Raw genomic sequence first — 21,158 nt, 5'->3', positions numbered from 1 at the left:
ACATCAGTCACTGAAAGCAAGCATGCAAGTACAGCAGGCAGTGAAGAAAGCTAATGGCATGCTGGCCTTCATAACAAGGGGAATTGAGTATAGGAGCAAAGAGGTCCTTCTGCAGCTGTACAGGGCCCTGGTGAGACCACACCTGGAGTACTGTGTGCAGTTTTGGTCTCCAAATTTGAGGAAGGACATTCTTGCTATTGAGGGAGTGCAGCGTAGGTTCACAAGGTTAATTCCCGGGATGGCGGGACTGTCATATGTTTAAAGATTGGAGCGACTGGGCTTGTATACTCTGGAATTTGGAAGGCTGAGAGGGGATCTTATTGAAGCATATAAGATTATTAAGCGATTGAACACGCTGGAGGCAGGAAGCATGTTCCTGCTGATGGGTGAGTCCAGAACCAGAGGCCACAGCTTAAGAATAAGGGGTAGGCCATTTAGAACAGAGTTGAGGAAAAACTTTTTCACCCAGAGAGTGGTGGATATATGGAATGCTTTGCCCCAGAAGGCAGTGGAGGCCAAGTCTCTGGATGCTTTCAAGAAAGAGATGGATAGAGTTCTTAAAGATAGCAGAATCAAAGGTTATGGGGATAACGCAGGAACTGAATACTGATTGTGGATGATCAGCCATGATCACAGTGAATGGTGGTGCTGGCTCGAAAGGCCAAATGGCCTACTCCTGCACCTATTGTCTATTGATCTCTGGCTGCCTACTCACCATCTTGAGAATCTTCTGCAGCTCCCCTGAGATATCCTGGACCCTAGCACCTGGGAGACCTGGGAAACAACACATCATACTGGCTTCCCTTTTGCAGCTTTAGAATCTGCTGTCCGTCCTCCTAACTATCGAGTTTCCTATCACTGTCACTCTACCTGACTTCACACTGCCCTGCTGAGCCTCAGAGCTGGCCACAGGCCACCGGCCTGGTTGCTGCGTCTGTGCCCTCGGACAGCAATCCCTGCCGCCAGCAGTATTCAAAGGGCTACACTGTTGCTGAGTGGAAAGGCCACTAGGGAACCCTGCGCTGCCTGCTTACTCCCCTACTCTGGTTGTCACCCATTACTATCTGAAGCCTGCACTCTAGGTGTGACCAACTCAGCAAAAGTCTCATCTATGAAGTTTTCAGCCTCCTGGAGTACATCCAGCACCAGTTTCAGTTCCTTAACCCTGTCAGTCAGGAGCTGAAGTTGGGTGCACTTCCTACAGATGTAGTCATCGGGAAGACCATTGGGTACTCTGAACTACCTTCTTGCTAACACTTACTATGCTTCTAATTTCTCAAACTTAAGTTCTACCCTGCACCTGTTCTCACCAAAGCCTGACCATTCTACCACTGGCCCACTCACACAATGACTGCTCCATTTAAACCCCACTTTTTAATTGGCCCTTGCTAGCTAATTCCTGGTTACTATTAACCCAAGTGATCACCTGCTCTGCAGTCAAGTCCTGACAGAGCTCACTCACTTTTTAAAACTGGCGTGTAAAGTCTACAAGGAATTGTCTCCAACTCGCTCCACAAACTCTTGCTCTGCAGAAAGCCTATTTAATTGTTTTCAATGAGATCCTCCCTCATTCTTCTAAACTCCAGTGAGTACAGGCCCAGAGCTCCTCATATGTTAACCTTTTCATTCCCAGAATCATTCTCATGAACAGCGTCTGGACACTCTCCAAATCCAGCATGTCCTTTCTTAAACAAGGGGTCACAATACTTTGTGTGGTCTGACCAATACCTTATAAAGCATTACATCCTTGCTCTTCAAAATGAATGCTAACATTGAATTTGCCTTCCTCACCACCAACTCAACCTGCAAATTAACCTTTAGGGAATCCTGCACTAGGACTTTCAAGTCCCTTTCCACCTCAGATTTTTGAATATTCTGCCCATTCAGAAAATAGCCTATGCTTTTAATCTTGCTGTCAAAGTACATGACCACACACTTCCCAACACTATTTCATCTGCCACTTCTCTGCCCATTTTCCCAATCTGTCTAAATCCGTCTGGAGACTCCCTGTTTCGTCAACTCTACCTGACCCTCCACCTATCTTCATATTGTCTGCAAACCTGGCCACGAAACTATCAATTCCTTCAACCAAATCATTAACATATTAGCATTCCCAACACCAGCCCCTCCGAAACACCACTAGTCACCGGCAGCCAAACGGGAAATGTCCCTTTCATTCCTAACGTTTGCCTTCTGCCAGTCAGCTAATCTTCTATCAATGCTGGTAGCTTTCATAGAAACATAGAAAACCTACAACACAATACAGACCCTTCGGCCCACAAAGCTGTGCCGAACATGTCCCTACCTTAGAAATTACTAGACTTCCCCATAGCCCTCTATTTTTCTAATCTCCATGTACCTATCCAAAAGTCTCTTAAATCTCATATCCACCTCCACCACCGTTGCTGGCAGCCCATTCCACGCACTCACCACTCTCTGAGTGAAAAACTTACCCCTGACATCTCTATTGTACCTACTCCCCAGCACCTTAAACCTGTGTCCTCTTGTGGCAACCATTTCAGCCCTGGGAAAAAGCCTCTGACTATCCACACGATCAATGCCTCTCATCATCTTTGCACCTCTATCAGGTCACCTCTCATCCTCCGTCGCTGCAAGGAGAAAAAGCCGAGTTCACTCAACCTGTTTTCATAAGGCATGCTCCCCAATCCAGGCAACATCCTTGTAAATCTCCTCTGCACCCTTTCTATGGCTTCCACATCCTTCCTGTAGTGAGGTGACCAGAACTGAGCACAGTACTCCAAGTGGGGTCTGACCAGGGTCCTATATAGCTGCAACATTACCTCTCAGCTCCCAAATTCAATTCCACAATTGATGAAGGCCAATGCACCGTATGCCTTCTTAACCACAGAGTCAACCTGCACAGCTGCTTTGAGTGTCCTGTGGACTCAGACCCCAAGATCCCTCTGATTCTCCACACTGCCAAGAGTCTTACCATTAATAGTATATTCTGCCATCATATTTGACCTACCAAAATGAACCACTTCACACTTATCTGGGTTGAACTCCATCTACCACTTCTCAGCCCAGTTTTGCATCCTATCAATGTCCCGCTGTAACCTCTGACAGCCCTCCACACTATCCACAACACCTCCAACCTTTGTGTCATCAGCAAATTACTAACCCATCCCTCCACTTCCTCATCCAGGTCATTTATAAAAATCACGAAGAGTAAGGGTCCCAGAACAGATCCCTGAGGCACACCACTGGTGACCGACCTCCATGCAGAATATGACCAGTCTACAACCACTCTTTGCCTTCTGTTGGTAAGCCAGTTCTGGATCCACAAAGCGATGTCCCCTTGGATCCCATGCTCCTTACTTTCTCAATAAGCCTTGCATGGAGTACCTTGTCAAATGCCTTGCTGAAATCCATCTACACTACATGGATTCCTGTAATACCATGGATACTGAGCAGCCTCATTTATGGTACCTTTTCAAAGGGCTTCTGAAAATCCAAGTAAACAACATCTGCTGATTCTCCTTTGTCTGTCCTGCCTGTTATTTCCTCGGAGAATTCTTACAGCTTTGTCCTTCAAAGAAACCATGCTGATTTTGGTCTATTTTATCATTTGAGTCAGAATCTTTTTCCTCAGGACTCGAGGACCAGAGGGGAGAGATTTAAAGGGGGGTCTGAGCAGTAGATTTTTCTCACAAATGGCAGTGGGTGTAGGGAATGAGATGGTGGAGGGGAGTGCAGTGTCTAAAAGCCAGTGGATATATACTTGGATAGGAGAGCTGCGGAGGCTTACAGGCCCAGTGCCTGTAAATGGGGTAGCATAGCATGGACACGATGGGCTGAGCGACCTCCTTCTGTAGCTGGGAAGAGAACAGTGATCTGCTGATCAGTGATGCCGACTACTAGCTTGGCTGGCCTGGATGATATTGAGCTCTTGGGAGTTGTTGGAGGGAGCTGCCCTCTCCCAGACAAGTGGGGAGTGTCCCCCTCACACCCCTGACCTGTCCTTGGGGTGTCAGAAGGTGAGGGGACCCCTCACCTCAGATTCCCCAGCCCCTGACCTGCTCCTGTAGCCACAGGATCTCTATGGTGACACCAGCCTCAATCCTTCAGGAAAGTAGATGGAGTGGGAATTAACAATATTCATACCACATTTAGATGGGGGGGGGCAAGGGTAACAGAGAGGTCTGAAGATAAGGATGTGAAATATTGAACTATTTATTCAGGAGTCTGTGTGGGCAGTGAGCAGAGGGTGATTAGTGAATGGATGGGATGTGGGTTACTACAGGATAAAGGGGATACTGGAATTAACTTTATTGGATTTTTTTGGAGAGGTGAGACAGAAAGTTCGCCTGATGACAGAGAGTCGTCAGAGGTGGCAGATGCTGGATTCTGGAGCAGACAACATCCAGTCAGAGGAACTCCACAGTGCAACAGATTCTGTGGCGGATTGATTATCTCGCAATAAGAACTTCCAAAATCAGAGCAGGCGAAGTTTAGCCAGTGACTCAAACTGGTCCACATATTTACCAAGACTGATCATTTTCCTGCACTAACGCCACACATCCTAGTTCTGGGTTGACAACTACAACATCACATCAACCATCCCCTTTCCCCTCACCGATGTTGCCTGACCTGCTGAGTTCCTCGAGCAGCTCATGTTGCTGCAGATTTCAGCATCTGCAGCAACTCTTGTGTTTTCATTCCCTTCATGATCCATTGATTGGTATCTTGAATGAAGATGGTGCAGAGTCTGCGTCCCCTCCAGGGGAAGGGATTGGCAAAGATTCATCACCCTTAGTGAAGGAATTTCTTCTCATCTCCGTATTGTATCTGACTCTTTGTTCTGAATCTCAGCCCAGGTGTGAGACACCTCAGCCAGTGAGAACCTGCTCTCAGCATGCAGCCTGCAAGTTCCAACAGAGAATGCTGTTTCTGCAATAGAAAATATCTTCACAGTTCGCTCAGTCTTTCTTTATAATGATCATCTCCAGAACCAGTTCCACTTAATCTTCGCTGCACTGTCTTAATTTAATAATTTCAAAGACCACCCCTGACCTGAGGACTTTGATTTGATTAGAGTTACTCTTGGGCATGTTGAGTACACAACTGGATCATCTGATCAAACATTCCTGGTACTTTAAACTGCAAGTGTGCTGACGGAAGTTGAATGAAAACATGCAATTATTTTGATAGGCTTTATTTGCTTTTTAATTTTTTCTCCCCTCCACACCCCCACTACTGGTACATCATGGCCCGGTACCTCTCCATGGCCCTTGCCCACCCTAACCATTTACTAATCATCCTTCTACTCACAGACTCCTGAATAAACAGTTCAATATTTCGAATAAACTATTCTCAGGCTTCCAGCCGAGGACAGGTATCGACTTTAACCGACATTTTGATGACACACGCTGCCACCTTCATCGGGAATGATGCCTAGGCAGGTCTAGTCCGGTGGTAGATATACCCCTGCTATCTCTCCCTCCTGATTGGTTAATCCTTATCCAATCAGGATTCTGCTGTCCCACCTTGTTTCCAATTGATTTCTAGTTTTTACTTGGAGTGAGACCTTCGTGTTTGTTAAAATTCTTTTTTCTAGTTTTATTTCAGTGGCTTCCTTCACCAAAAGCTATTGGGCGTGGCACAGTAGTTTTGTGCCGTTAAAGTCAATCCTACAGCCATTGCGAATACAGTGTTCTGCTGATTTCTCCGGGTAACCCAAACAGATGCACCTCTCGTACTCGTTGATGCAGGCTTCCATCTGGCTGATATACGCGGTTCTGTATTCACAGGGAATACTGTAAACACCTGCAGTCCCAGGTCTCAGGTAATCTTCTAACTGCATAAGCTGTGCATTTGCAATGGCCATAGGATTGACTTTGATGGCACAGAACTACTGTTGGGACCACCTGGTGAAGGAAGCCATTGAAATAAAACTAGAGAAAAGAAATTATAACAAAGATAAAGGTCTCATTCTAAGTAAGAACTGGAATTTAATTGCAAAGAATGTGCTGAAACTGGAGAGGGTTCAAAGGAGGTTCACAAAAATGATTCCAGGATTAAGCAGCTTGTCATATGAAGAGAGCTTGATGCCTCTGGGCCTGTATTCACTGGAATTCAAAAGAATGAAGGGTGACCTCATTGAAATCTATCAAATATTGAGAGGCCTTGATAGAGTGGATATGGAAAGGATGTTTAAGACCAGAGTCCTATGGTGACAATGTCTAAGACCAGAGGACACAGCCTCAAAATAGAGGGGCATTCTTTTAGAACAGATGAGGAAGAATTTTTTTTTATCCAGAGGATGGTGAATCTGTGGAATTCATTGCCACAGGTAGCTGTGGAGGCCACCTTTATGTGTATTTAAGGCAAAGGTTGATAGATCCTTGATTGGTCAGAGCATGAAGGGATATGGGGGAAGGCAGGATTCTGGTGCTGAGAGGGAAAGTGGATAAAGAGGCAGAGAAGACTTGATGGGCCAAATGGCCTAATTCTGCTCCGATATCTTATGGTAAACAAGGTAGACAGTGGAAACCTGATTGGATGAGGACTAACCAATCAGGAGGGATGGATGACTTGGGTACATATACTACCAGACTAGACGTGCCAGGCATCATCCCTGATGAAGATGGCAGCGTTTGCCACTGAAACATCTGTTAACATTGATAATTGTATCTGGCTGGAAGCCTGAGAAGAGATTATTTGTCATATACACCAGGAAAGCACTAGATCCTTTTTCAGTTCAATATTTCGTATCCTTATCTTCAGACCAAGGAAAATAAGAAGCACATCTTTATGCTGGCTAGGCACAGGTATGCTTTATGATCAGAGACCCACATTGTTACAATGTAGGAAACATAGTGATCATTTACAGACAGGTACAGCTACAATCATAAACTCACCTGTAGCGGCATCACAGGCACATAGGTACAGACAGCACATGGAAAATTGATCTACATAAATTAAACAAGACAGTGATGAAATAAAAGACAAGTTCAGAAACCGTCGGAGGCAGATAAACAAGAGGAACACACACAAAATGCCAGTTCTGGAAACATCCTCTCCACACCCACCCTATCTACTCCTTTCAGCATTCAGTAGGTTTCAATGAGACCCTCCCACATTCTTCAAAATTCCAGTGAGTACAGGCCCAAAGCTGCCAAACGCTCCTCATATGAAGAATTAGATTAGATTAGATTTTGAGGACATGCAGTCCTCTTTTATTGTCATTTAGTAATGCATGCATTAAGAAATGATACAATGTTCCTCCAGAATGATATCACAGAAACACAAGACAAACCAAGGCGAAAAAAACTGGCAAACACCACATGATTATAACACATAGTTACAACAGTGCAAAGCAATACCGTAATCTGATAAAGACGAGACCATGGGCACAGTAACAAAAAGTCTCAAAGTCTCTCGATGTGGATATTATAGAGAGTGCACAGGAGATTTACAAGGTTGGAGGGTGTGCCTTATGAGAATAGGTTGAGTGAACTTGGCCTTTTCTCCTTGGAGTGACAGAGGATGAGAGGGGACCTGATAGAGGTGTATAAGATGACGAGGGGCATTGATCATAAGACCGTAAGATATAGGAGCAGAAGTAGGCCATTCAGCCCATCGAGTCTGCTCCGCTATTCAATCATGGACTGATCCAATTCTCCCAGTCATCCCCACTCCCCTGCTTTCACCCTATATCCTTTGATGCCCTGGCTAATCAAGAACCTATCTGTCTCTGCCTTAAATACACCCAATGACTGTGGCCTGACTCGTGTCTTATAAATTCTCAACATTATAATATCTCCCTGCTTTTATATTCTATTCCCCTTGAAATAAACGCCAACATTACATTTGCTGCCTTTACTACCCCTCAACCTGTAAATTAACCTTCTGGGAGTCTTGCACAAAGATTCCCAAGTCCCTTTGCACCTCTGATGTTGGAACCGTCTCCCCATTTAGTCTATACTATTGTTCCTTTTACCAAAATGCATTATCATACATTTCCCAACACTGTATTCCATCCGCCATTTTTTTGCCCATTCTTCCAATTTGTCCAAGTCTGCTGCAATCGCATTGCTTCCTCAGCACTACCTACCCCTCCACCTATCTTCGTGTCATCTGCAAACTTTGCCACAAAACCATCAAATCCAATTGGGTAAGTAGTGGAAAAAGAGAGGGAAGTAAAAATAGTAAGGTGGTGTTTACGTGTTCGGTGTCCATTCAGAAATCAGGTGGCAGAGGGAAAGAGGCTGTTCCTGAATCATTGAGTGTGTGTCTTCAGGCTCCTGAACCTCCTCCCTGATGGTAGCAATGAGAAGAGGGCAGGTCCTGGGTGATGGGGGTCCGTAATGATGGATGCTGCCTTTGGAAGACATTCTCGACACTGGGAGGCTAGTGCCCAGTGAGCTGGCCCAGTTGACGATTTGCTGCAGCCTTTTCCAGTCCTGTGCAGTACCCCATCTCCCCACCCCGGGTGGTGATGCAGTCAGTTAGAATGCCCTCCACGGCACTTCCAGAAATTTGTGAGAGTCTGGTGACGTTCAAAATCTCCTCAAGATCCTTGCGAAAATATCCTACAAGTTACAATAGGAAATATAAAAAAATAAACAGGTATGGTGAAAAGCGAGCAAAATAGTGAGATAGTGTTCATGGACCGTTCAGAACCTGATGGTGGAGGGGAAGAAGCTGTCCCTGAGGCGCTGAGTGTGTGGCTTCAGGCTCCCGTGCCTCCTCCTTGATGGTAGTAATGAGACAAGGGAATAGGCCGGGTGGAGAGGGGCTGAATGGCCTGATTCTGCTACATGGTCTTATGATCCTGAGAACCTGAGTTAAATGGAGAGACTGAAGAGGTTCGGACTTTACTCCCTAGAGTGCAGGAGAATGAGGGGAGATCTGATTGAGGGGTACAAAATAATGAGGGGCATAGATTGGGTAAATGCGAGCAGACTTTTTCCATTGAGGTTGGGTGAGGTCATGACTGAAGTGTGAAATATTTATCGGGCATCTGAGGGCGAGTTTTTCCACTCGGAGGATGGTGCGAGTGTGCAACGAGCTGACAGTGGAAGTGGCGGACGTGGGTTTGATTGAAACGTCTAAGAGAAGTCTGATAGATAGATGGATGGGAGGGGTACGGAGGGGTGTGGTCCAGGTGCAGTTCAATTGGATGTTGCAAGAGGACCGTTTGACATGTACTAACGGGCTGAGAGGCCTGTTTCTCTGCTGTAGTACTCTATGCCTCTATAAAGTGAAAAGACCAATCAAAGAAACGAGGCCTTGACGGGCTCCTGCTGGTTGGTACGCACTGCTCCTGGCGAGGAGAGCAAGCAATATGAATACAGGTATTTTTCTTAATTAAAAAGTTGATCAATGATTTGCTGCATAATTCATGACTGCTGAGTACAAATCTCACGAGCTGTGTCAATGCTTCCGGCATGTTTGGCGGATCTGGCCTGCAGGCCGAGAAACAGGAGAGGTAAAAGCTTGAAGGCAGGCGGTAAATATTCCGTGGACATGCAGCCAGATAGCCTTGGCGACGAGCTCCTCCACTCCGCTGAGAAGCAAAGACCATTCCGCCCATTCAGTCTGCTGATGACCCCACTGCTGTTGGCTGAATCAAACGCAGTGACCAATCGGCGTAGGGGGAGAGATTGGAAATCTGGTTGAGTGGTGCCACAACAACCAGGTTTCACTGAAGATCAGCGAGGAGCTTCTAGTAAAAATAAAATGTGATCCCTGCTTCCCTGCTCCTTCCCCACGGTCCTGCTAGTTGTCTTCTATCAAGCATCTTTCCATTTCCTTTCCGAGACTCTCACCGACTGTTCACCACCTCGATAGGCGAAGAGTTCCCGAAAATGCTGACACACGGTACGTTTACTCATATCCACCCTCGTTCTTGGTCAGGGTCCCTAGTTCCTCGTCAACAAGCTAAAGAGAGCAGCTGCTAATCCTGTCTTAACCCATCATGCTGTAGACCATAAAACCATAAGATATAGGAGCTGAATTAGGCCATTTGGCCCATTGAGTCTGCTCCACCATTTCATCATGGCTGATCCAATTTTTCTCTCAGCCCCAATCTCCTGCCTTCTCCCCTTATCCCTTCATGCCTGACCAGTCAAGAATCTATCAACCTCTTAATGATAACAAATGTCTTGGCCCCCACAGCCAATGTGGCAGCGAATTCCACAGTTCCACCACTCTCTAGTGAAAGAAATTCCTCCTCACCTCCGTTCTAAATGAACATCTCTCTATTCTGAGGCTGTGTCCTCTGGTCATAGACACCCCACCATAGCAAACATCCTCTCCACATCCATTCTATCGAGACTTTTCAACACTCGATAGGTTTCAATGAGGTCACTATTAGTTCTTCTAATTTCCAGTGAGTACAGGCCCAGAGCCACCGAACACTCTTCGTATGACAAGCCTTTCAATCCCGGAATCATTTTCATGAACCTCCTTTGAACCCTCTCCAATGTCGGCACATCCTTTCTGAGATAAGGGGCCCAAAACTGCGCTCAAAACTCCGTGTGAGGCCTCACCAGTGCTTCAATATAACATTCTTGCTTTTATATTCTAGTCCTCGTGAAATGAATGCTAACATTGCATTTGCCTTCCTCGTCACGGACTCAGTCTGCCAATTAACTTTTAGGAAATCCTGCACAAGGACTCACAGGTCCCTTTGCACCTCAGATTTTTAATTTTCCTTCCATCTAGAAAATAAGCCCATGTTTTTATTTCTTCTTTAGTCGAACACACATACAGACCCTCCTGGAGGAACTCAGGAATACTCTTGTGCACACTCAATACTCTTTCTACGCTGTAATTAATATTGTAGAGGGAAAACTTCCGGAAGTAAATCAGGAAGGTGTGATGAAGGGGTATTTGGTAGATTTAAGCAGGGTGGTGGAAACTAGTGGCTCTTTACAGCAATATATCCCAACTGTGCTGTGTACCAAGGCTGCATTGTCAAGGGGGTCAATATGGAAGGAAATGAACCTGCCCGAGAATCAGCGGTATCAAGATGTTTGGCTCCTGGTTATCTCTGGCTGTTCTGGCTGAAAGACGAAAAGATTCCCCAAGGATACCAGCTGCAAGCAGAAAATTGTGCAGATGTCAGTATTAAAGAGGCCTGATGTCCTTGGGACCTGTGGCAGCGAGATATAATTGGCACCCCTCTGCACAGCCCAATCAAGAAGGAAGCTTTCAGAAAGACAGGAAAGCAACAGACTCTGCTGGAGGCCGGAACCTTCCTCATCAACAACTGGTGAAGTGTAACTATTCGTAAAATGCCCGTTTCTCTGCCTCTGCTATTTGCTTCTCCTGTGGCCTCAAGGTGGAACACAGAAGAGTGAAAATTAAGTTTCATTTTCATAAAGCCCCACCTGGGAGGTGGGGTTATGGGCCGCCATCTCAAGTAGAGCTCTCAGCCTTGGAGGGGATTAGGCAAAATCCCTGGAATTAGAGCTGGATGGAGGATTGATTTCCAAGTAAGACTGTAACCTCTGGAGGATTAAAGATTAATGTGACAAGATTTTAAGACTGAAGGGGGTGGTCAGATTCAATAGTGTTAATTACCTCTACTGAGCTGCTTGTTGACATGGAAACCTCACCTTTCAGATACACTCTGGAACTATTCCCTCCTTCCCACCAAAACCTCTACAGGTGAGGCGAGGGCCTCCGTCAATCAGAGTTGCCTGGATGTGCAAGCCTGGGCAGTACGATATGGAGAGCAAGCTGTTGAAAATCTGTACAAACCCCTCAAAAAAAGAAGTATGTTAGCATAGCCTTCAGCAGGACATTTTGGAGTGCCTGTGATGGGACGATCAGGGTTCGACTCCCGCTGCCGTCTGTACCACCTCACCGTGACAACGTGGGACTCCTCTGGGTGCACCCGTTTCCTCTCACGTTCCAAACTCATCTGGGTTAGGGTTAGTGAGGTGTGGGGAGCTATGTTACTACATGTCTGGTCACACATGCGGACTGCCTGCAGCACGTCCTTGGACTGTGGGCGTTGCTGCAAACAGCACATTTCACTATATGTTGTGCTGGGCTCGTGACAAATAAAATTAATCTTTAAACATTTAAAGCTCTGACTTGGGGTGGGTGTAGGGGTTGCACGCTTCAGTTGACTACTTCAAAAGTGAGACTGATGAATTTCTGCTGGGCCAGGACACAGGATTACAGAGCCATGGTGGATGCAACTACGAAGAAGGCACAACAACAGCTATATTTCATTTGGAGTTTGAGGAGATTTGGTATGTCACCAAAGACACTCGCAAATTTCCACAGATGTACCATGGAGAGCATTCTGACTGGCTGCATCACTGTCTGGTATGGGGGTTGAGGGAGCTGCTGCAGAGGATTGAAATAAGCTGCAGAGTTATAAACCCAGTCAGCTCTATCATGGGCCATATCCTCCATAGCATCCAGGGTATCTTCAGGGAGCAATGCCTCAAAGAGGCAGCATCCATCATTAAGGACCCCCATCACCCAGGACGTGCCCTCTTCTCATTGCTACCATCAGGGAGGAGGTACAGGAGCCTGAAGACACACACTCAATGATTCAGGAACAGACTCTTTCCCTCTGCCATCCGATTTCTGAATGGACATTGAATCCATTTTACTTTTTAATCTCTATTTTTGCACTACTTATTTAATTTAACTTTTTTTTCACAATTCACATTTTTCCCTATTATTATTGTACTGCTGCTGCAAAGACAACAGATTTCATGACATATGCTGTGGTATTAAATCTGATCCTGGTTAAGAGAAGCGGGAAAGGCTGAAGAGCTTCCCACACTCCGTAGGTACCGTACATCTCTCCCACTATTTCACTCGGAGCTCCGAGGAGCTAGTGGGGGCACAGGAGGGGACCGGGGCGCAGCTGGTCGGTGTGCATCTAACAGCAGACGCACCCACACGATGCAGCTGACAAACCCAGAGTGGGAGAGGGGGCAGTGTCCAGTAGGATGCTTGGCAAAGAATGGACTGGTGTCGGACAGTTGGATGGACATTGGGACCTGCATTTCTATATCCCTTTTCTCATTCCTTTCAGGATGACTGAAGCTGGCTCACTGGCAGCTGCTCTTGTAATATTGGAAATGCTGTGGTCACGTTATGCACGGCAAGCTCCTACCCTCAGGAACATGGTTAAGTCGTCAAGTGGTTTGATTTTGCTCATCACGTTGGTCAATATTGGCCAGCAGAATCGACAATGGATGGGTGCTTGGGGTATAGAGAGCAGGGATCAGTAAGCACTCCCAACACGTCTTCAAACAACCTGCTGGAGGAACTCTGTGGGTCAGGTAGCATCTCTGGGTGGGGAAGAGTTATCAACATTTTGGCAGATGGATTGTGCTTCAGGCTCCAGTATCTGAAATCTCTTGAGACCATAAGACACTGGAGGAACTCAGGGATAATCTTGTACATACAATACTGGAGGAACTCGGGGGTACTCTTGTATATAAAGAAGACTGGATGAACTCAGAGTCTCCATTGTCCATTCCATGGATCTTTTAGGTAAGAAGGCAGACAGGGTCTTGAGTTAAATCTGATCAGAAATCCAGGACCTGGAATGGTGGGAGCACCTATTGGAGTTCAGCCTGCATTTCCGGCAGCTCTGTGCAATGGGGCGTGAATTGCAAAAGACAACCACACTGCAGGAAGAAAGCACAGCATGCACGATCGATCTCGGAGTCTCAAACTGATCTTGTCCTCCCTCTTTCAGAACACAGATGACATTCTGGTGGCCTCTGCTGAGTGTCCAAGTGATGATGAAGACCTGCAGGAGTGCGAGCCCAGCACGGGTGAGTTTGCAAACAGGGGGGAGCTTGGTCGACCAGATTCCCTTCTCCTATCTTGGTCATGCACCAGTGTTCGACATGTTGTTCTGCAGCTCCTTCCCCCTCACTGCTCCTGCAAGTGTCTCACAGGCAGAGTAGGAGGGGGCCTGAACCAGCCCGGGTGCCTGTCCGGATCTCACAGACACGTTTTCCTGCTACTCGTCAGCACCACTGTCTGCTGAGTCAGGCGAACTTTATCAGGGTTCCTGCTCATTCCAGTTGGAACAATGCCCGTACTGTGTAACAACCACCACTGGTTCCCGTGTCATGTAATGGGTGTAGCATGAAGCTGGTGCATGCATAAACTATGTATAAACATTCTCATTTTCATTCCTCTCTCTGTCTCTGCTTCCTTCTCTTTCTGTCTCTCTCTCCCTCCCTCTCTCCCTCACCCCCTCTCCATTTCCCTTCCTCTCTCTCCCCTCTATCCCTTTCCCTCGATCTCTCCCCCACTCCCTTTCCCTCTGTCTCTCTCTCTTTCACACACTAGCAGCCTCTCACTGTCTCCCCTCCCCATCTCTCACTGTTCTCTTTCACTGTCTTTCTCAATCTCTCTCACACAGCCTCTCTCTTTCTGACTGTCTCTCTCTCTGTCTCATTCTCTCTATCTGACTTTTTCCCAGTTTCCCTCTCTCTCACTCACTCTTTCTCCCTGTCTCTGTTTTACCCTCTCTCTCACTGCCCCCCTCTCTCACACACACACACACCCTGTTCACTCGTATAAATCACACACACCGACTTTATATTCCAATGAACACAAACAGAATCACAAAGCAGTTATGTACAGATAGCTCAGTGTAACCTTTGCCCAAATGTATACACACTCACACACACGTGCACACAAACAAATATACCAACTAAGCCATTCAGTCCTTCAGATATGTTGTTCTATCAACTGTAAGATCATCATGGTTTCTTTAGTACCTCATTTCCACATTCCCATCTGCATGACACCCCGCCCCTGTGACCTTCCAGTCTTTGTATCCACCAACCACCCCTCCCCTTGGCTCAAAAAAGAGTTCTGAGTGCTCCAATTCCATCATCCCTTGAGAAGTTTCAAAAACTCACCATCTTCCAAAAGAAGGAATTTTGCCTAAAATGGGTGATCTCCTAGACAGTGAGCCTGATTTTAGATTCTCCCACAAGAGAAAACATCCTCCCCAAATCCACCTTGTTGAAACCCCTCAGGGTCTTACATATCTCATTCAAATCCTCTCTCGCTCTACATTCCAGCCAGTACAAGCCTAGGCTACCCAAACTCTCCCCACAGGACAACCTGCCCATCCCTGGAAGTAGTTTATTAAACCCCTCCTGAACTGCTTCCAGTGCATTGTCATATTTCCTTACACAGGGAGGCTGAGGGCGTGAAGAATTCTCTAAATATGATCTCTTCAACAGCCAATGCAATTGTAACATAATCTCTATTTTTGTATTCAATTCCCCAAGCAGCAAGCTCAAACAGTTTGTTAGCCTTCCTCATTAATTTGCTGAACTGCCTTCCAGCTTTTTACAAGTAATTCACTGAGACACCCGCATTCCTCTGCATCTCAGTTTGCCAAACATTCACCATTTAGATAATACTTATTTTCTGAACATCATGCTCCAATTCCCAGGTCCTTGCCCACTCAACATGCTTCCCAACCTGTCCTTCTAGTTAGCACCTCTATTTGCGTCCATACCTCTCCTTGTGATTATCACCTGTACCTGCTTCCCTACCTGTGCGTATGGTCAACACCTGTACGTGCTCCCCTACCTGTCCTGTGGTTATCACCTGTATATGTACCCCTACCTGTCCTGTGGTTATCACCTGTACCTGCTTCCCACCTGTCCTGTGGTTTGCACCTCTCTTTGTGCTTAGTAGCTGTACCTGCTCCCCTACCTGTTATAGTCATAGAGTCATAGAAAAATGCAGCACAGAAGCAGGCCTTTTGCCCTATCTAGTCCACAACAAATTATTGGGATGCCTTCTCCCATCGAACTGCACCTCCAAACATAGCCCTTCATATCTCTACTATCTACGTATCTATCTGAACTTCTCTTAAACGTTGAAATCGATCTCACATGCACCCCCTGTGCTGGCAGCTCATTCAACACTCTCACGACCCTCCTAGTGAAGATATTTCCCCTCATGTTCCACAAAAACTCTTCAACCTTCACCCTTAACCCATGATCTCCAGTTCTAGTCCCACACAACCTCAGTGGAAATAGCCTGTTTGCATATACCCCTCATAATTTTGTCTTCCCCTATTAAATTTCTTCTCAATCTTCAGTGCTCCATGAAATCAACTCCTAACCTATTCAATCTTTCCTTACAATTCAGATCCTCCAGACCCGGCAACATCCTTCTAAATTTTCTCTTATGCTCTATATTTTCCTCTTTCCTGTAGTCAGATGACCAAAATTCCACACAGTCCTCTGAATTCAGCCTCACCAATGTCTTATACAAGCAATACACACAAAATGCTGGAGGAACTCAGCATCTATGGAAAAAAGAATAGTCGACACTTCAGACCAAGACCCTGATCCAATGAAGGGTCTTGGCCCAAAACATCGACTGTACTCCTTTCCATAGATGCTGCCTGGCCTGCTGAGTTTCTTCAGCATTTTGTGTGTGTTGCTCCGATTTCCAGCATCTACAGATTTTCTCTTGTTAATGTCTTACACAACTTCAACATAACATCCCATCTCTTGTACTTTGATTTATGAAAGCCAATTTGCCAAAAGCTTTCTTTATGACCCTATCCGCTTGTGACGCCACTTCCAATGAATTATGGACCTGTGTTCCCAGATCCCTTTGTTCCTCCATACTCCTCAGTGACCTTCCGTTCACAATGTAAGACTTACCCTGGTTGGTTGTATCAAAGCTCAACACCTCGCACTTGTCTGCATTAAATTCCATCTACCATTTTTCAGCCCATTTTTCCAATCCATCCAGATCCCACTGTAATAGTCTTCCTCACTGTCCACTGCACCACCAATGTTGGTGTCATCTGCAAATTTGCAGATCCAGTTAACCACATTATTATCCAGATCACTGATATAGATAACAAACAACAATGGGCCCAGCACCGATCCCTATGGCACTCTACTAGTCACAGACTCCAGTCAGGCAACCATCTACAACCACTCTCTGGTTTCTCCCATAAAGCCAATGTATTCTCCAGTTTACCAACTCATCTTGAATGCCGAGGAACTGAACCTTCTTGACCAACCTCCCATGCGGAACCTTGTCAAATGCCTTGCTACAGACCGTGTGAAAAATGTCCACTGCCTTGCCTTCATCCGCTTAGAATACCATCCAATAATCTTCCCACTCAGGCTCACTACCTATAATTCACTGGTTTATTCTTCGAGCCTTCCTGAAACAGTGGAACAACATTGTCTGCCTTCAGATCCTCCGGTCGCACTGCTGTCGCTAAGGATGTTTTAAATATCTCTGCTAGGGCCCTGGCATTTTCTGCACTTGCCTTTTGACAGAGACTGAGGGAACCCCCTGGGGATTTATCTCAGGATAGCAATCACACTGTACAGGGTCCACAGAGTTGGTAGTGTTATGTGTTATGTCTCACTTCTGTAGACTCTGTGTCTGTCTCCTGAGTATCTAGAAATGAAAAAATTCATCTGAGGTCTTCCCCAACTCTTTTGACTCTGCGTTTCCTGTTCCACACCATGAATAGCTTCACATTCCCCATTCTGTGGTACCAGCCACACGCACATTGTCCACATCCTCTGAAACATATCTTCACCTCATGCCCTTCTCCATCTGGTCCCTCCTTCCTGACCATCTTTACACCCTCCTCCCTCCTCTACTTATTCACTATCCTGATCATCTCCTCCTCCCTCCTGATCATCTCCACCCTCCCTCCTGCACACCTCCTCCCTCCTGATCATCTCCTCTCTCCCTACTCCTAATCATATTCTCCTCCCTCTTGATGATCTCCTCCTCCCTCCAGATCATCTCCTCTCTCCCTACTCCTAATCATATCTCCTCCCTCCTGATTATCTCCTCCTCCCTCTTGATCATCTCCTCCTCCCTCCTCCTGATCATCTCTTCCCTCCTGATCATCTCCTCCCTCCTGATCATCTCCTCCCTCCTCCTGATCATCTCCTCTCTCCCTACTCCCAATTATATTCTGATCAGCTGCTCCCTCCTGATCATCCCCTCCCTCCTCCTGACCATCTCCTCCCTCCCCTGATCATCTCCTCCCTCCTCGATCATCTCCTCCCTCCCTCCTGATTATCTCCTCTTTCTCTCCGACTGATCATCTCCCTTTTTTCTTGATCAACTTCTCTCACCCTCCATATAACCCTTCCTCCTCATGATCATCTCTTTGCTCCCTTCTGATCAGCTCCTCACTCTTCCTGATCATCTTCTCCTTCCTCCGATATCACATCCTCCCTCGATCATCTCCTTCTTGACGATCATCACCTCCCTTCCTCCTAATCATCTCTTCCCTCCATCCTCCTCATCATCTCCTCCCACCTCCAGATCATCTCCCCCACCTCCTGATCAACTCCACCCTCCTCCTGATGTCATCTGCTCACTCACACAGGATCAGCTCCTCCCTCCACATGATCATTTTCTCCCTGCAAATCATCTGCCTTTTTCTGATCATCTCCTCCCTCCTGATCATCTCCTTCCTCCTCCTGGCCATCTCCTCCCTCCTCATGATCATCTCCTCCCTTCTCCTGATCATTTCCTCCCTTCCTATCATCTCCTCCCTTCCCCACTATCATCTCCTCCCTCCTCATGAGCATCGGATCTCTCCTGGTCATCTCCTTCCTCACTCTTCCTGCAATCCGGAGGACCCTCTCCTGCTGATCATCACCTTTCTTCCTCCAGATCACTTCCTGCTTCTACCTGATCATCCCCTCTCTCCCCATCATCTCCCTCTCTATCATCTCCTACCTCCTCCTGATTATCCCCTACCACCTCCTGATCATCTCTTTCCTCCTCCTGATTATCTCCTCCCTCCTTCCTGATCGTCTCCTCACTTCTCCTGATCATCTCCTTACTTCTCTGATCTAATCTGTTTCCTCCTTCCTGATCATTTTTTCCCTCCATCTGATCATCTTTACACCCTCCTCCCTCTCGATATCATCTCCTCCTTCCTTCTGATAATTTCCTCCCTACCTCTTCATGATCTCAATTGGCCTCATATCAAAGTTTTTAAAAAATTCAAAGTATGTTCATTATATAAAAATAAGCAGTAGATATTAATAAATGAGATAAGGAGTCCCTGAAAGTGAGTCCATTGTTTGTGGGAACATTTCACTGATGGGGAAAGTGCAGTTATCCCCTATTGTTCTAGAGCCTAATGGTTGAGGGGAACAACTCTTCCTGGTGGTGAGAGCTCTGAGACTCCTGTACCATCTTCCTGATGGCAGCAGCAAGAACAGAGCATGACTGGGTGGTGACGGTCCCTGATGATGATTGCTGCCTTCTGTCAATGTGCTCAATGGTTTTGGGGGGGAGCAGTGGAGTTGTGGCAGTAGTGGTTTTACCCGGAACGGACTGGGCTGTATCCAAGCAACACACACAAAATGCTGAAGGAACTCAGCAGGCCAGGCAGCATCTGTGGATGAGTTCAGTCGATGTTTCAGACTGAGACCCTTCAGCAGGACTGGAGAAAAAAAAGATTAGTAAAGTTAAAAGGTGAAGGAATGGTGAACATTGAGAGACTGCTTTGCCGAACATGTACACTCCATCCACCAGAAAAAGCAGGAAGAACAGGAATTCTGCAGATGCTGGAAATTCAAGCAACACACATCAAAGTTGCTGGTGAACGCAGCGGGCCAGGCAGCATCTCTAGGAAGAGGTACAATCGATGTTTCAGGCCGAGACCCTTCGTCAGGACTAACTGAAAGAAGAGTTAGTAAGAGATTTGAAAGTGGGAGGGGGAGGGGGAGATCCGAAATGATAGGAGAAGACAGGAGGGGGAGGGATGGAGCCAAGAGCTGGACAGGTGATAGGCAAAAGGGGATATGAGAGGATCATGGGACAGGAGGCCCAGGGAGAAAGAAAAGGGTGGGGGGAAACCCAGAGGATGGGCAAGGGGTATAGTCAGAGGGACAGAGGGAGAAAAAGGAGAGTGAGAGAAAGAATGTGTGTATAAAAATAAATAACGGATGGGGTACGAGGGGGAGGTGGGGCATTAGTGGGAATTGGAGAAGTCGATGTTCATGCCATCAGGTTGGAGGCTACCCAGACGGAATATAAGGTGTTGTTCCTCCAACCTGAGTGTGGCTTCATCTTTACAGTAGAGGAGGCCGTGGATAGACATATCAGAATGGGAATGGGATGTGGAATTAAAATGTGTGGCCACTGGGAGATCCTGCTTTCTCTGGCGGACAGAGCGTAGGTGTTCAGCAAAGCGGTCTCCCAGTCTGTGTCGGGTCTCGTCAATATATAGAAGGCCACATCGGGAGCACCGGACGCAGTGTATCACCCCAGCCGACTCACAGGTGAAGTGTTGCCTCACCTGGAAGGGCTGTTTGGGGCCCTGAATGGTGGTAAGGGAGGAAGTGTAAGGGCATGTGTAGCACTTGTTCCGCTTACACGGATAAGTGCCAGGAGGGAGATCAGTGGGGAGGGATGGGGGGGGACGAATGGACAAGGGAGTCGCGTAGGGAGCGATCCCTGCGGAAAGCGGGGGGCGGGGGAGGGAAAGATGTGCTTAGTGGTGGGATCCCGTTGGAGGTGGAGGAAGTTACGGAGAATAATATGTTGGACCCGGAGGCTAGTGGGGTGGTAGGTGAGGACCAGGGGAACCCCTATTCCTAGTGGGGTGGCGGGAGGATGGAGTGAGAGCAGATGTACGTGAAATGGGGGAGATGCGTTTGAGAGCAGAGTTGATAGTGGAGGAAGGGAAACCCCTTTCTTTAAAAAAGGAGGACATCTCCCTCGTCCTGGAATGAAAAGCCTCATCCTGAGAGCAGATGCGGCGGAGATGGAGGAATTGCGAGAAGGGGATGGCATTTTTGCAAGAGACAGGGTGAGAAGAGGAATAGTCCAGATAGCTGTGAGAGTCAGTAGGCTTATCGTAGACATCAGTGGATAAGCTGTCTCCAGAGACAGAGACAGAAAGATCTAGAAAGAGGAGGGAAGTGTAGGAAATGGACCAGGTAAATCTCACATTGGCCACCATTTTAATTCCACTTCCCATTCCTCTTCCAATATATCTATCCATGGCCTCCTCTACTGTCGCGATGAGGTCACACTCAGGTTGGAGGAACAACACCTTATATTCTGTCTGGGTAGCCTCAAACCTGATGGCATGAACAATGATTTCTCGATCTTCCAGTACTGGCATCCCCATCCCCCTTTCCCTCTCTCAC

General features: G+C 46.8%; 1 protein-coding gene across 21 annotated transcripts in view; it reads left to right on the top strand.

The window, feature by feature from the left end:
- Positions 1-21,158, top strand: part of LOC134339799 (neurexin-2-like) — a 1,323,723-nt gene that overhangs the window by 1,251,898 nt on the left and 50,667 nt on the right. For all 21 annotated transcript variants that reach the window (XM_063036594.1, XM_063036593.1, XM_063036589.1 and 18 more), the window contains one exon: positions 13,706-13,784. In XM_063036594.1, the coding sequence (XP_062892664.1) occupies positions 13,706-13,784 (79 nt within the window). The remainder of the gene's footprint in view (positions 1-13,705; positions 13,785-21,158) is intronic.

Source organism: Mobula hypostoma, chromosome 30 (genome assembly GCF_963921235.1).
Source record: "Mobula hypostoma chromosome 30, sMobHyp1.1, whole genome shotgun sequence".
Classification (NCBI taxonomy): domain Eukaryota; kingdom Metazoa; phylum Chordata; class Chondrichthyes; order Myliobatiformes; family Myliobatidae; genus Mobula; species Mobula hypostoma.
This window is presented reverse-complemented; position numbering and strand designations above follow the sequence as displayed.